The sequence below is a fragment of the Citrus sinensis genome, chromosome 9 (assembly GCF_022201045.2).
Source record: "Citrus sinensis cultivar Valencia sweet orange chromosome 9, DVS_A1.0, whole genome shotgun sequence".
NCBI lineage: Eukaryota > Viridiplantae > Streptophyta > Magnoliopsida > Sapindales > Rutaceae > Citrus > Citrus sinensis.
The window spans coordinates 12,495,329-12,508,518 of NC_068564.1; the positions used below are offsets into that span (position 1 = coordinate 12,495,329).

At 33.5% G+C, this 13,190-nt stretch overlaps 1 protein-coding gene across 2 annotated transcripts; it reads left to right on the forward strand.

Moving 5' to 3' along the window:
- Window positions 1-1,217: 1,217 nt before the first annotated feature.
- LOC102609633 (condensin-1 complex subunit CAP-D2) lies at window positions 1,218-12,716 on the forward strand. Of its 2 annotated transcripts, none has more exons than XM_006492453.4 (17): window positions 1,218-1,549; window positions 2,020-2,342; window positions 2,456-2,616; window positions 2,852-4,040; window positions 4,198-4,389; window positions 5,236-5,898; window positions 6,021-6,197; window positions 6,970-7,037; window positions 7,136-7,358; window positions 7,441-7,540; window positions 7,634-7,749; window positions 7,838-7,895; window positions 9,420-9,571; window positions 9,669-9,870; window positions 11,235-11,375; window positions 11,451-11,541; window positions 12,353-12,716. In XM_006492453.4, the coding sequence occupies exons 1-17, from the start codon at window positions 1,405-1,407 to the stop codon at window positions 12,354-12,356; spliced, it is 4,005 nt and encodes a 1,334-aa protein (XP_006492516.2). In that variant the 5' UTR covers window positions 1,218-1,404; the 3' UTR covers window positions 12,357-12,716. The 2 variants fall into 2 exon arrangements, with proteins under 2 accessions (XP_006492516.2, XP_024948901.2); XM_025093133.2 differs by having other exon boundaries at window positions 11,292-11,375.
- Window positions 12,717-13,190: the final 474 nt, after the last annotated feature.

Sequence of the window (13,190 nt, forward strand, 5' to 3'; positions counted from 1 at the left end):
TCCGATAATAACATAACATAAAAAATAATTAAATAAACAAATATAGTTTCTAAATGGTTAATTTTCATGGATTGATCTAAACAAATGATATTTTTTTCTTTTTGGTGTGTTATATTTTGAAACTTTATTTTCTAACTTTATTTAAATAATTAATTAATTAATTAAAATCTTATTTAATTTTAAAAATTTTAAATTGGCAGTATAATTATTTTTATATTAAATTTTTTTATTTAGTTAGTTTGTAGATGTGATAGAATTAAAATTTTCAGTTCGCAAACCAAGCCGTAAAATGATAAATTGGATATGAATTGAATTAAATCTGTATCACATCCGCAGACATATGGATTGAATTTCAGCAATTCATAAATTAGATTAAATTAAAAATTTATAATTTATAAAATTGTAAATCGGATATGGATTGATGTCCAATACGTAAAATCTGATTCGCAAATACCCAGGGGTTTTTTTATTTAAATATGCCCTATTTGTGCTTAAATACCAAATCTATACCCCATTACATACATATACCTCGTGAAAGTGTAAAAAGTCAAAAATAACTTTAAAAAACCATCTATTTACGTTTACTTCCTCTCTCATAACTTCTACATAATAACATAACCAAAATCGAGTATACTCGACTTTTTACCTGACTTAATTAAAAGGAAGATTTTCATTTCAATTTGAGTCGAATATTCTCGACTCTTTACTCGACTTACTTGAAAAAATTAAAAAAATTTCAGATAATTTTTTATTTCAATTGAAGTTGAGTATTCTCAACTATTTACCCGACTAACATGAAAAAATTGAGAATTTATGCTGAATTACTAATTGTGTATGGTTTGGTTAAATAGTCGAGTATTCTCGACTATTTACTCGACTTAATTGAAAAAATAAAAAAAATTTCAGATAATTTTTTATTTCAATTGAAGTCGAGTATTCTCGACTATTTACCTGACTAACATGAAAAAGTCGAGAATTTATGTTGAATTACTAATTGTGTATGATTTAATTGAAGTCGAGCATTCTCGACTATTTATCCGACTTCGAAGAGTTGGGTTTAGTTTTATGAGGATTTAGTTGTGATTATTTTTACACTTTCTCTAATTTTTTAAAATATGTGTAAAATTTAAAAATATTATAATTTTAGATATATATTAGATATTTTAAAAGAAATGAAGTATATCCCACGCAATTCTCCCCTAACGAGGACGTCCCAAAATAAAAATGCTTCCCACTTCCATAATCTTAAGCAACAGACCCGACCCGGACACACGTGTTCATAAACAATTCCCGCTTATTCAAAAAAAATTTGAATATGTACCAATTTTTGAAATAGATCTAAAAAGAGTAAAGAGAACTATCTTGGTTCATTTCTCTTTGAAAATTCTGTGAAAGTAAAACAAAATGACTCGTAATTTCGTGTTCCCCCAAAATCTGCAAGCCCTAGAAGAACAAGAAGATGAAGAACACGATGGCAATCGTCTCTACGCTCAGAACCCAATCAGCATCACCTCGATGCACCCCTCTGAACTCGTAGAATTCGTCAAAGGTCAATCACTCACCTCTCTCCCCATTTCATTTTTACTCGTGAAGTTCCCTAGTCCTTGGTTTGTTTCTGAGATTAAAATGTTTTTGGCTGTTTTATTTGCAAGATCAAATTTTGATTCTTTCTTCGCTCGCATAATTAGAATACACACACACACACACACTTATATGTTGTTTCTGTAAAAGCACTCAAAGTTTTCCTCTAGAATAGCCCCTACTACTAAGTGCTTCTGAGAAGATACTTCAATCGGTTGTTCCTTTTGAAAGCACTTCTGTGGTCTTCTACTCTCAAAAGTTTCTTTGTTTGCTTCAACCAAATCCTACAAATAGATTCGAAAGTGTGGTATTTTGAAACCAGTTTGGGTACCAGCCAAGTGCATATTAATTATGAGAACTAAATTGTAGGCAGTTGAACGTAATTTGTTTGGAGTTAGTAGCATATCTCAAAATTTTGTGGTTTATTTTTTCTGGCAGGTGTATCCTTTGATCTATCTGATAAAGAACTATTCTGTATCGAAGAGCAAGATTTATTTGATCGGGTATACTCATTGATTCGGAATTTCTCCAGTCTTAGCCCATCTTGCAAACTCAGTCTTGTAGAGAGTCTTCGGTCCAATCTCAGTGTTCTTCTCCCAAATGTTGATTCACTTTCCCGTGTCTCTCAAAGTCAGGATAATGAAACTCCAGTACTTGATCGGCTATCATCGCATCGTAATGCCTTTAAAATATACACATTCTTCCTCATCAGTATTGTTTTGGCCCAGGAGTTCAACATTAGTTCCAATAACAATCCAAAGGTATTGTGTTTTCTTGGTTATTTTATTCTCTTCCAACACAACTTAGTGAATGTAAAATGTTCTGTGGGATGTGATATAGCTATGTTAGTGAAGCTTTTGGGTCATTGATTTAGGTAACAGCATCTACAAGGAAGAAACAACCTGTAAACTCATGGAATTGGGATCCACAAAGAGGTCGAATACTCAATTTAATAGCCAATTCGCTAGAGATCAACCTGCCATTACTCTTTGGCTCGTCAGACCCCGATGAAAACTATCTGTCTTTTGTTGTAAGGTAAGTTGGATAACTAGTAGTATTCATTTTGGATTTATTATTGCTTCTTTGGGTTAATTCAATGCCTTAATGATCTGCCCCATGCTTGGCTTGGCTGACCATGAATACGATTTCCACTTGCGGTTTCCTGAGTTTAAGTAACAGTATGGGGCAAGAGTTGGTGTTTAGTGGATGAGGTTTCTCCTCCCCATCCATATATATATATTTGTTAATTCTCTGATTTTGGTTTCTGTAGAAATGCATTTCTGATGTTTGAGAATGCAACACTTCTAAAAGATGCTGACACAAAGGATGCCCTCTGTCGAATAATTGGGGCTTGTGCTACAAAATACCACTACATTGAACAATCTTGTGCTTCAATCATGCATCTAATTCATAAATATGACTTTGTTGTTGTCCACATGGCTGATGCTGTTGCTGGGGCTGAGAAGAAGTATGCTGATGGATCCTTGGCAACTTATCTAATCAGAGAGATTGGCAGAACTAATCCTAAAGCCTACGTGAAGGATACAGTAGGGGCTGAAAATATTGGACGTTTTCTGGTGGAGCTAGCTGATCGACTGCCGAAGTTGATTTCAACCAACATTGGAGTCTTAATACTCCACTTTGGTGGGGAATCTTATAAGATTAGGAATGCTCTAGTTGGGGTTTTGGGAAAGTTGGTTGCAAAGGCATTTAAGGACATCGAAGGTGAAGCAAGTTCTAAATCTGTTCGTCTAAGAACCAAGCAAGCCATGTTGGAAATTTTGCTTGAAAGGTGTCGGGATGTTTCAGCTTATACTAGGAGTCGTGTTCTTCAGGTTTGGGCTGAATTGTGTGAAGAGCATTCTGTTTCAATTGGTTTATGGAATGAGGTTGCTGAAGTTGCTGCAGGGAGGTTGGAGGATAAGAGTGCAATTGTTAGAAAATCAGCATTAAATTTACTTGTCATGATGTTGCAGCATAATCCATTTGGTCCACAACTTCGAATAGCTTCTTTTGAAGCAACTCTAGACCAGTACAGGAAGAAGCTGAATGGACTTGAGCCAGACATCCATTCTGAAAGTATCACAGATGGTTTGCCATCTGACAGAGGTACCTGCAATGGAGATGGTGAAGTTGATGATCTGAATGCTGAAGTGGTGGTCCAAGAGCAGCAAGAGAGCCTAACTGATAGTTGTTTGCCTCTGGCTGATGAAGGTATTGCTGATAAGGATAGCTCTGTTCCGGATGTTGGGAACTTGGAGCAGACCAGGGCTTTAGTTGCTTCACTCGAGGCTGGCTTGAGGTTTTCTAAGTGTGTGTCCTCAACAATGCCGACTCTTGTTCAATTGATGGCTTCTTCTTCTGCCAGTGATGTTGAAAACACAATTCTCTTATTAATGAGGTGCAAACAGTTCCAAATTGATGGAGCAGAAGCTTGCCTCCATAAGATGTTGCCACTGGTAAGCTGTTATCTTTAGGAACGTTATAAAAAATTACCATGCACAAACTTATATTCATTTGTTTTGGAATCGAGGTGTTGCCTTGTTTCAAGTAATCAAACCTGTGGTTTTAACTCAATAAACAGTCAAGATTAATTAAATTAGCTTGCTATTTTAGGTACTTTCTCAAGACAAATCCATCTATGAAGCTGTGGAGAATGCCTTCATTACAATTTATGTCAGGAAAAGCCCAGTAGAAACTGCTAAAAATCTTTTGAATCTTGCCATAGATTCAAACATAGGAGATCAAGCTGCAATGGAGTTTATTGTTGGTACCTTGGTGTCCAAAGGTGATGTATCCATGAGCACGGTATGTCTCTTTGAATTTTTCTCGATTACCTGATGCGTTTTGACAGGATGGAAATCATTTTCATGATTTGATATGCAATCTCACACACAGAGAGAAATAGACTTGCGCAACTCAAACATGCCTGAACCTTGACCCTATCATAGAATAATTATTTTTTGTTTAATATACTAAAGCATATATTATAAATTTGAGAATATGAAGACAAGTGCTATGTCCGATTTGTTAGGCCTTTTGCTTTGGGTTGACACAGCCTATTCTACTAGTTATGCTTTATTAATTGATTTTTGGGATTTGATGTTACAGTTACATCAGGTTGTGCAATTGGATATGGCAATGTCATTGAAAATTTATTTTAATATAATTGATTTATTATTCAGGTGGTTCTGATCACTTTTACTGATGGTACAGGAAACTTAAATTTCTTGAAATCAAAATTTTTGATGGATTAAGCTTCATGTTTTCTTGTGAGTTATTATAGCAAAATGGCTCTTTCAAACTGAATGAAAATGTGTAAGGTGTAGGAAAATGGCTATTTCAAACTGAAAGAAAATGCTGGAATTTTGTCATAGCTGGAAAATAAATTTTTGTGGTGATGAACTCAATGATAGATCATAAGCCCTACAGTTAGGGGGTGTACATGGTTGAATGTAGCCATAAGATCTGTCTTCCCTTTTTTGGACCCTGGGATCTGTCAGTAATAGTACGTTTTACCACCACTGTTATGAATAGCAAATCGTATATGTATGTATGTGTGTGTGCGCGTGTGTATATATGTGTATATATATATTTCTTTTCCTTTGCTCAATTTAAACAACTTACTTCTTTATATGATATTTGGTTGTACAGATATCAGCATTATGGGACTTCTTTTGCTTTAATGTTAGTGGAACCACACCAGAGAAAAGTCGTGCTGCTTTATCTGTCCTTTGCATGGCAGCAAAATCATCTGCTGCAGTTCTTGGTTCTCACCTACAGGACATCATTGATATTGGGTTTGGTCGTTGGGCAAAAGTAGAACCTTTGCTTGCTAGGACGGCGTGCATTGCTATTCAGAGGTTGTCCCAGGAAGACAAGAAAAAATTGTTGCTTAGTTATGGCAGCAGGGTATTTGCAACTCTAGAAAGCTTAATTACCGGCTTTTGGCTTCCAGATAACATATGGTATACCGCTGCTGATAAAGCAATAAGTGCCATTTACACTATTCATCCAACACCAGAAACCTTAGCTGTCGATCTTGTGAAAAAATCTCTTATTGCTGTATTTGATTATGTTGGAGGAGAGGAGCCGCACAATGGCATAGACTGTGTTGGGACCAGCATGCCAACTACTGTTCAAGTCTCTAAACTTGGTAGATATTTATTTATATTAAGTCATATTGCCATGAACCAATTGGTATATATCGAATCCTGTGTGCGCGAGATCCGGAAACAGAAAATTAAAAAGGAAAAAATGATTGCTGATGACCAGAATATTCATAGCAATAGCAACACCAATGGTGATTTACCAAAGGTAAGATCATCAGATGGATAATTCATCATTAAAGTGATAGTGTACTGTCATTGTTAATTTATTGGTTTTCAGAATTTATGTTTTCAGTTGAAAGTCTTTTACACTTTGATATTGTCTTGCAGGACACCAGTATCAATGCTGAGCTAGGTCTTGCTGCTTCTGAAGATGCAAAACTTGATACACTCTCTGAAAAAGCAGAGAAAGAAATCATTTCTGGAGGCTCCAGTCAGAAAAATTTGATTGGACACTGTGCATCATTCCTATCCAAGTTTTGTAGAAACTTTTCTTTGATGAATAAGGTGAGTAACTGATTTTACACTGTTATTTGTGTGTCTTCCTTCTTCTCTCCAATGGATTGCACAATCTGTATGATCAACGAGGAGTATCTTGATACTAAATAGTGTAACTGAGTGATTACACTTTGTTTCCTTGCCATTTGAATTTTTGAGGATTGAGTACTTCATTTTGAGTTAGTGGGCCGATGATCAAAGGAGAGATAGACAAAAGTAGAGATGGACTTAAATAATTAATTTAAACTAAAAACAATTTGAATTTCAGTTGTTAGATTTACACATATGATCTTTTGAGAAAAATAATTTTCCTTTCTTAAAAAATAAAGAATGTTTATGTTACAGAATATACCAAAACAATAATTTGAAGTCAATTAATTTCTATTAAAGGCGTTGAAAGAATGTGGTATTCCTTACTAATTCCTTACTATTGTCTTGGAAACCTTTCTGAGGTCACACTCACATGGGTCTAAAGGCATAGTATGAGAGCTGCCCAAGTTGGTTAAAACAGATTAGGTTTTGACTTCAATCTGTCAAATTAGAGAGTTACCCATGATCGCTGGCACAGTTACTGGCTAAACCTGAAATCACTAGCCATTGTATGGTTGTTATATTGAATTTTGATAATACTACGGTTCTCATAATTACAATCAGAAGAAATAAATTACTTGAATTGTTATGCAAACAAATGGGATGGTTCTTTTTTTTTTTATAATTATTTTAGTGTAGTTTCTGTTTATCCCTGGTATTTGATTTTTTTTTTAATTCTGTATATTTTCAGTATCCAGAACTGCAGGCATCTGCAATGCTTGCTTTGTGTCGATTTATGATTATTGATGCGGATTACTGGTGAGATATTAGTAGCTCTGCTGTCTCTTTCTCTCTCTCTCTCTCTCCCCATTACAAATAAACACAAAATTACATGTGAATTTTATGATTATCACCAGTGATGCAAATCTTCAGTTGCTCTTCACTGTTGTGGAGAGTTCTCCATCAGAAATTGTTCGTTCCAATTGTACCATTGCCCTTGGAGATTTGGCAGTTCGCTTTCCTAATTTGTTAGAGCCATGGACTGAGAACATGTATGCGCGGCTAAAGGATCCCTCGATGTCTGTTAGGAAGAATGCAGTTTTGGTGCTTTCACATCTCATATTAAATGACATGATGAAGGTCTGAGAAGCTGGTTAGTTGTTGAATTTAACTTTTCTTTTGTTATGATAGCGTATGCTGATTTTTGGTGTTGCTTGATCAGGTGAAAGGATACATAAATGAGATGGCTATACGAGTTGAAGATGAAGATCAGAGGATTTCAAACCTGGCAAAACTTTTTTTTCATGAATTGTCCAAGAAAGGTTAAATTGTATACTGAAAATGAAATAACCTTTTTTTTCTTTTTTTTTGTTGGTTTCAATATAAATGATATTTTTTATTTCATTGATGTGCAGGAAACAATCCAATATACAATTTACTTCCAGATATTCTTGGCAAATTGTGTAACCAGAATCTAAAGACAGAGTCGTTCTGCAATATCATGCAGCTTTTGATTGGTTTCATCAAGAAGGTATTGATTGCTTTACTAAATCAAAGTGATGAGTCTTTTTGTGCTCTTAATGATGATTACTGCAATGTATTTTCTGAATGTCTTCCAGGACAAACAAATGGAGGCCCTTGTTGAGAAGCTGTGTAACAGGTTTAGCGGGGTCACAGGTGTGTGTTCTCTTTACTTAATTTATCCTTTCAATTCGTCATTTGTTGAGCTGCACTCTTCTTCACCAAGCATTTTTGGAATACGATTCTTTTCACAGATTAAGATGTCAGAGCTTGATTCATTAAATATGTTAAAAATTACCGTGTTCTTGAGAACACTTTAACTAAGTAATTGCAATAATGAGGATGAAACTCTACTTCAGTTTAAACTTTAAAATTGCTTTTCACCATTTACTGGTAGGTTTAATTGATATTTGCTGTTCATTTGGCAACTTGTTCATTACTGTTTCTAGGACATTTTTGTTTTTGTTTTCAAAATAGTGGTGCAACAAAAAAGTAGAATGCACATTATGTTTCATAGAACTGTTTTTATGCCTACCAAACACATTTTACAAAAATGATATACAAAATTAGAGACAAAATTGGGGACAAAACAAATAGAATAAGAACAAGTGTACATGAAGGCAAAATTAATTAAAGTAAATAGTTTGTCTTTTAGTTAAATATTTTTGTCTTAATTGCCCTTTTTTGTACATATATCATTACTCTTTTACAAAAATAAAACGGTTTTTGGATGTTTTCCATATCCTTGAAAAAATGACTCTCTCTTCCAGATCTCCATTTAGAAATTAAGTAAGAGTCATCAATTATCTGGTCATGTGTTGTTATTCATTTTTACCATATTTAATTTAGTTTGAAATTTATAAATTAAATTCTTGAAATGATATTTAGGATGATGTATCGTACCATATTTATTTATTTTTTTAATAATCATTTACATAAAAACAAGAATAACGCATTTAACTACTCATATTAATAACTATTTCGTGGTATTTGATAAAAAAAATTTATGAAAAAAAGTTCTTCAAAGCAATTCATTTTTATAATACAACTTCCACAAATTTACCAGACATATTCTATAATCTAAATCAAATCTAAAACACCATTTTCATTGTCATAAATAATTTTCAGAAACATTGCATAGAAGTGATACCGAAGGTGCCCTTAAGTTTTAGATGCGCCACTTTGGATACGTCTTATTGTTTAGTAACTTGTTCAATAATTTATTTTTATGCTCAGCTGAAGTTGAAAATTTCTTTTATTTTTTCCCTTCTCCATTATTTTTGGTTAACAAGCAAGCCATATGCCCAGGTTGAAAGCTGTGCCTTCTGTAATGGCTTTAATTTTAAAAATTCTCGTGGATTTTAGTTGTATCGGTTTTAAACTATGTTCAGCAAAGTAAAGCTAGTGTAAATTCCTTCAGAACCAGGAGTTCCATTATTTTGCATTACTTGACTCTGTTGAAATAGTATTTAACTCTCACCAGCACATCCGACTTGTAGGAAGAGGATGTTTTAATTCTAATGTGCACGTGTGTGTATTCAAATTCTTAGAAATCTTCCGATCTTTTTTTTTTCTTTTACTATTTAGTTTACCTCGTAACAAATTTTATTGGAATAAAAGAGGACAATTGTAGCTGTATTTAATTTTTGAAAAGCTATTAAGATTACCAATTTGCTGCAGATATTAGACAATGGGAATATATTTCTTATTGTCTTTCTCAGCTTGCTTTCACTGAAAAGGGAATGAAAAAGCTTATAGAGTCATTCAAGACCTATGAACATGCCCTCTCTGAGGATTCTGTGATGGACAATTTTAGGAACATAATTAACAAGGTATAGCATTTTCTCTTGTTCTACTACTGTCTACTGTCTCCTGTCAACACTTACTGATATGCTTGATATGCTTTCTGTTCACATTGATCTGAAACAGAGTAAGAAATTTGCAAAACCAGAGGTCAAAGTGTGCATTGAAGAGTTTGAGGAGAAGCTTAATAAATACCATACTGAAAAGAAGGATCAAGAAGCGACTACAAGAAATGCCCAAATTCATCAACAAAAGGTTAATACCATGGGAAATTCTGTGGCAGACAGGAATGCTGGAGAAGAAAGTGCAGAATCTGATATTTCTGAAGGTTAATGAGTTAATTTAATTTATGGTTTAATTTACTTTCTCATAACTTTGCACTCTCCTATTGATTTTCTTTGGTCAATCCTGTAGACAACATTTTGTGGCGTTAGAAATTGCAATACTGTATCCTGCATCTAGGTTTTATTTCTTTATTTTTTATTTTTTAGTGAATAATAATTTGTAAATGTTCACTTGCAGAATGTTCTAGTTCAGAAAATCTTAATGCAGTTTAGCTTTTGAATTGTCTAATTACATTTTTTCGAGCATCCAAGTGCTTTATATGTTGTAGTTATTTATGCAATTGGCAAGGTAAATAATTGGATTTACTTTTTGAGTGGATGACATTCTTCTTTAGCAAAATGCTCTAATGCATATTTTCTTTTAGCTCTTTGCTTTTGAACAATGTTTCAGCATTCAATGCAATGTTTTTTCCTTGCTGGTCTGATTCTTCTGTGGACATTTTTTATTATTCCCTATTCTACCAAAACTTGCCTGTTTTTAGCACAGAATTTCTTTTTTAGGTATTCGCCATGGCCATCATGGATGGATTTATGGATGAACAGGCCACCATGGATAGTAGGATGTCCTTTGTCCTGATAGTTTTATAACATTCCTTGGAAGCATGATGGAATATATTGCTTTTATTTTTTATTTTGATAGAAGTAATATACTATTTCTTTTTTCTAATTTTGATAGAGTTTCTTCTTAATTATAGGTAGCGGTACTGTCTAACATAACACGAACAGAAGGTTTTAGCTCTGATGAGTTTTGTTTTTGAGGAAATGGATTAACTCTGCATTCTAGCTTTGTACTAGGGGAAGAAAGAACCAGTTACTTTCTTTTTTTACTTTTCTAGAAAATCGTGAAAAATCATTTGACATAAAACCAGGGTCTTTAACTCTTTATGCTTAATCATGAAACATGACTAACTAACTACTACCTGTGACTCAAAGAGTTCATTGATCCATGCAGTGTAAAACTATGAGGACAGTCATGTAAGTTCAGGTTTTTATAACAAGTTTCGCTGCTTCTATGTGCAAAAAGGAAACTTATATCAGACATCCTATGTGAGATTAGGGCAGTTTCAGATTATTGGTCCTCATCCTTACAGCAGTTTTGTTGATTTTATAATTCTTGTTTGGAATACAATTGGTCATTTCAGAAGTGTAATTGAATTGTTGAGCTTTACAATGGTTTCTGAACTTTTGCATGCACCTGTTCGTAATCCTCGATCAATTATATTGTCCTGGCTTGTGGTATTTTACCATTAGAAATGTTCTGGCTGTTGCTACGATAATTTGCATGCAGGAATTTGTGTTACCCTGTAATATTGTGGAAGTAATGGAAAATTCTAATATTTTGCTTCAGCAAAACGCACGAACCAGTATATAAATAACATTTCAAAATCTCAATCTGATGGCTCAGAAGAACATTCTGGTGCTTCCAGTGAGGTGACAGAGACAGAAACAGGTGATATTGAAGTTCAATCGCCTAGAGTTATGATGAAAGGTATTTTGAGCTCATAACTTCTGTTACATTATTGATTGTAGCACTTGTCATTACATAAAGTTCAACTATGTACAGGAACCAAATCAAGAGCTAAAAAAAGCACCTTGAAAGATGTGAAGGGAACTATTTCTGGATCGAATAGAAGAAATATCAGGTCCAAGCAAAGGTAGTACTCCTTTTCTTTACTCTCTTCCACTATGTGGGTGACTTTGCAAGAATGGCCTTAACAATTTTACATTAGAACTCAAGGAAATTGCTACTTTTGATAGTCTTAACATTCTATCCATCAGCCCCATTTTATGAGTATTGCGCTTATAAAATAGTTCCATGTATCAATTCCTCTTGATGATCACAAAATTTATGATTTCAAAAGGTATTCTCATGATGAATAGGTATTGTGTAAAAGTGAATGAAGGATGTTTGTGGTTAGTTGACTGACTGCATTTCTTTAATTTTGACATATGGACGTAGGCATTGGCTAATTAGGGACTTCACTCATTTTTCTCAAGTTACTAATTGGTTTTGGTCTTCTAAATATTTTTTTCCTTTGGAAAACCCAAGTAATCCTGATACCTAAAGCAATATAATTATTCAATTTGTTAATGCCCTTTTTTTGTAAATGCTGGAAAATGGTGCTGAAACTTCGTAGGTTCCAGTTAGATAAATGTTTATACAAAAACTTCACCAACTGCTAAAAATAAGTTTCCACTTTCAATGTTAAATATATGAAGCTATAAAGTCTCATAATTCAACTATTGTTCACTAGAAAGTTTAGATCTCTTAGGATGAGCAACTAACATAGTAACATCTTCTAGAGGGTTGCTGTCTTCCCATTTTCTGTACTTCACTCATTAGATTACAAGTTATTTTTGTAAATTGCCTTGGATATGACTCTCATTGGCTTAAGTAATTGTGCTCTGCATAACTTTTGTAATCAGCATTATGTGCGTATTTAACAGATGTATATGATCATGCAGGTAGATGGAGCAGTTTCTGAGAATGGAGGAAAACAAGAATGTTCTGTGGTAGTTTCATTAAGGATGTGCAGGTACTTGATGTGAGTATATTGGTTGCATAATGCTTGAATGCTATTGATGAAATTAATTAATATACAGCTAGCATGAAAAACTTATTAAAAAGGAAAAAGAGAAGCAACGAACACTTCAGGGTGCATTCTGTTGTACGAAATTTACATTTTAACGTTGCACTTGAGAAGTTATGTACATATATTTAATACATCGTGGACTGCACTTGACTCGGATGAAAAAGCTTTACACGATTTGCTTGTAAACATTTTATTTGTATGCTTAGTGAAGAGTTACTTCTAATTCAGTGTTGTTATATGAGAAGCTTTTAGTATTTGCTCCTAAAAAACAGATTTATTTTGATCGTTAAAGAAGGCATAAAGCACTTTCGACAATATTAGAAGTATTTCTAATCAGATGCATCTCTTTTACATCGCAATTCACTAATTGATATACTAGTTAAAACTTAAAAGATTATTTGCACTCTAAATTTTACTACTTTTTATTATGATGCACTTATTTACTAAAATTTAAAATTAATTTTTATTGTACACACCCTAACAAATACCAAAATAATCTTCCATCAATTAAACCTGTACATTAAATTTTTTATTTTCTCTGCACCTATAAAATATGCGTCACCACAACAAAATTTCTGTATATTTATTAATAATTCTTGTTTTCTCAAGCCTTCATTTCCATGCTTTCTTTGTTTTTATTTATCTTCAATCTCACTCAATGAAATACATTTTTTCCTTGATAGGAAATGGAAATAAATGCCTAGGATTGT